This window comes from Engraulis encrasicolus, chromosome 21 (genome assembly GCF_034702125.1).
Source record: "Engraulis encrasicolus isolate BLACKSEA-1 chromosome 21, IST_EnEncr_1.0, whole genome shotgun sequence".
In the NCBI taxonomy this organism is placed as follows: domain Eukaryota; kingdom Metazoa; phylum Chordata; class Actinopteri; order Clupeiformes; family Engraulidae; genus Engraulis; species Engraulis encrasicolus.
The window spans coordinates 32,645,076-32,647,575 of NC_085877.1; the positions used below are offsets into that span (position 1 = coordinate 32,645,076).

At 47.2% G+C, this 2,500-nt stretch overlaps 1 protein-coding gene across 1 annotated transcript in view; it reads left to right on the forward strand.

Moving 5' to 3' along the window:
- LOC134437377 (FHF complex subunit HOOK-interacting protein 1A-like) overlaps positions 1-2,500 on the forward strand; it is a 28,796-nt gene that overhangs the window by 1,980 nt on the left and 24,316 nt on the right. The window contains exons 2-3 of the mRNA XM_063186870.1: positions 390-575; positions 1,552-1,715. Coding sequence (XP_063042940.1) covers positions 390-575; positions 1,552-1,715 — 350 coding nt within the window. The remainder of the gene's footprint in view (positions 1-389; positions 576-1,551; positions 1,716-2,500) is intronic.

Genomic DNA, 2,500 nt, shown 5'->3' on the forward strand with positions numbered 1-2,500 from the left:
GTGAGATGCATTCACCAAAGATATTCAATATGTTGGGCCAAGATCAATCATAACTTGCTGCCTCTTGGCCAGGACTCCCTGGGAGAAGAGTCACTGTGAATCAACGGCACCCTTCCTGGTTAAATAAAGGATAAATAAAAATACATTTTAAAAATCATAGCAGGGGCTGCCAACACAAAGGAGAGGGCTCAACACTGGTCTCTTAAGAAGGCATGGTCTTCTCCTTTTTTCTGTGTGTGCTACCGCCATCTATAGTGCAAACTCCTAAAGGGTCGTACACCTTACGTCACATGGATCCCAGAAAAGTACCTCCATAAATCATCTCTATCTTATCAATCGCCTCTGCATTCATTCACCCTGCCACTCCATCTTCCCCCTTCCTTCCTCAGGTCCTTCGTGTGCTGGAGCGGTATGATCCCGGCCGGAGCGACCCGGGCCGCAGCCAGGGCCCCATCCCCGCGGACGAGGCCAGCGCCGTGCAGAACTACGCGGAGCACATGCTGGTGCTGCTCATGGAGGAACCCAGCGGCAGCGGAGGAGCCATGGGACCCATCCTGGAGTTTGTAGTGCTGGAGGTGAGGGGAGGGGAGGAGAGAGAGAGAGAGAGAGAGAGAGAAAGAGAGAGAGAGAGAGAGAGAGAGAGAGAGAGAGAGAGAGAGAGAGAGAGAGAGAGAGAGAGAGAGAGAGAGAGCATGTGTGTGTGTGGAGTCATTTGGATTTGTGTCAGCGCATTTGGATTTGTGTCAGTGTCAGTCAGAGACTTGACTTTTAACCACCCATTTATTGCATAATTTTCACCAGGTCAGTTTACAATTTTAAGCCAAAGGGGGTGCAAACGAGAGAGAGAGAGAGAGAGAGAGAGAGAGAGAGAGAGAGAGAGAGAGAGAGAGAGAGAGAGAGAGAGAGAGAGAGAGAGAGAGAGAGAGAGAGTTCTGCTGAGCACTGGTGGACTAAACACACCCTCACACATACCTTTCTTCCGCACACTTTTTTGCACTGGCCATTCATTTCATTAGATGAAACTTTGTGTTTGTAGGAAATGACAAAAGCAACAGGTGATTCAATTTTAGTGGTAATCCGGATCACGACCCAGATCCAGGACTTTTTCAAAGACTCTTCACCATTACGGGATAGGGCGAATTTTGACACTTCAGTTTCTAACACCACAAAAAGAAGGCAGAAAGACTTGGAGAAAAAATAGGGTGTAACATAGTCAAATGCTCTACCAAACAGCTTCCTTGTCGGAAGTCTGCTCTCTGAGTGCATTTTACATTACATTTCACTTAGCTGACACTTTCATTTTATTCAAAGCGACTTACAGTTATTATTTGTCAGGGTATTGGTTACAGTCCCTGGAGCAATGTGGGGTTAGGTGCCTTGCTCAAGGTCACTTCAGCCATGGAGATGGAGGGAGAGGTCAGGGGGGGAACCTGCAACTCGAACCTGCAACCCTCAGATTGAAAGACCAACTCTCTAACCACTAGGCCATGGCTGCCCCGCATTTCTAGTTATTACTATGTTAATATGGTAGCACTTTATTTTTTTTTGCAGAACGTGATGGAGCGCCTGTTCCTCTGGAGTCTGCGGCGCCAGTTCACAGATGACATGAAGCTGGAGCAGCTGCGCATGTACGCCATGCTGATTGGCCAGGCCCGACAGCCCCTGCTCCACCACAAGCCAATCCTGAGGCCCCTCATGATGCTGCTCGCCTCCTGTCCAAGGTGATCACAGTTTTTTTAAACCCCTTAGCGCAGCACTATGGCTCTCTGTAATGTCATAGCAATGTTGTTATGATGTAGTTAGGCATTTTCAGCAAGTGAATATGGTCGCCGGCGACCCCAGCTGCAGTAAGAGATTAAAGTGATTATTACCGTACCTGCGCCGGTAGCCCCAGCAGCTGGTTGGGCTGGTTTTTTACCTCCGTGAAGGAGGTTATGTTTTCACTCGCGTTTGTTTGTCTGCAGGATAACTCAAAAAGTTATGAACAGATTTTAATCACATTTCGTGGAGTTGTTGGAAATGACAATAGAAACAAGTGATTAGATTTTGGTGGTGATTCGGATCACGAGAGGAAAAAGATTATTCACCAAATTTTGACATTCCCGTTTCTAACTAGAAAAATAATAATAAATATAGCTGCAAGCAGCAATGCGGGGCCAAGCAGAAAGTCCGCCTAAGTCGCCAAGGCAACCGAAAGAGCTGAGCAGGCAGAATGAGACACGCATACCGGTAGTTATTTTTTACAAGCAGAAATATACCTCGAAATTTGATTTGTGACCTGCTGGTGGCGCTAGCGAGTGAGCTGGAGACCTGAAAGTTCTTGTGGGGAGTCATGGGATAGCCAAGAATGTGTGTGACGATTCCCAAAAGATTCTGACCATGGGTTGCTGAGATATGAGCTCACTTCCTGTTTGGCGTCTGTGTGGAGGATTTTGATTGGCTGTTACGGCCAAACGGTAAAAGATGTAATACAACCCCTTTAGGGATCTCTTTAGAGTGC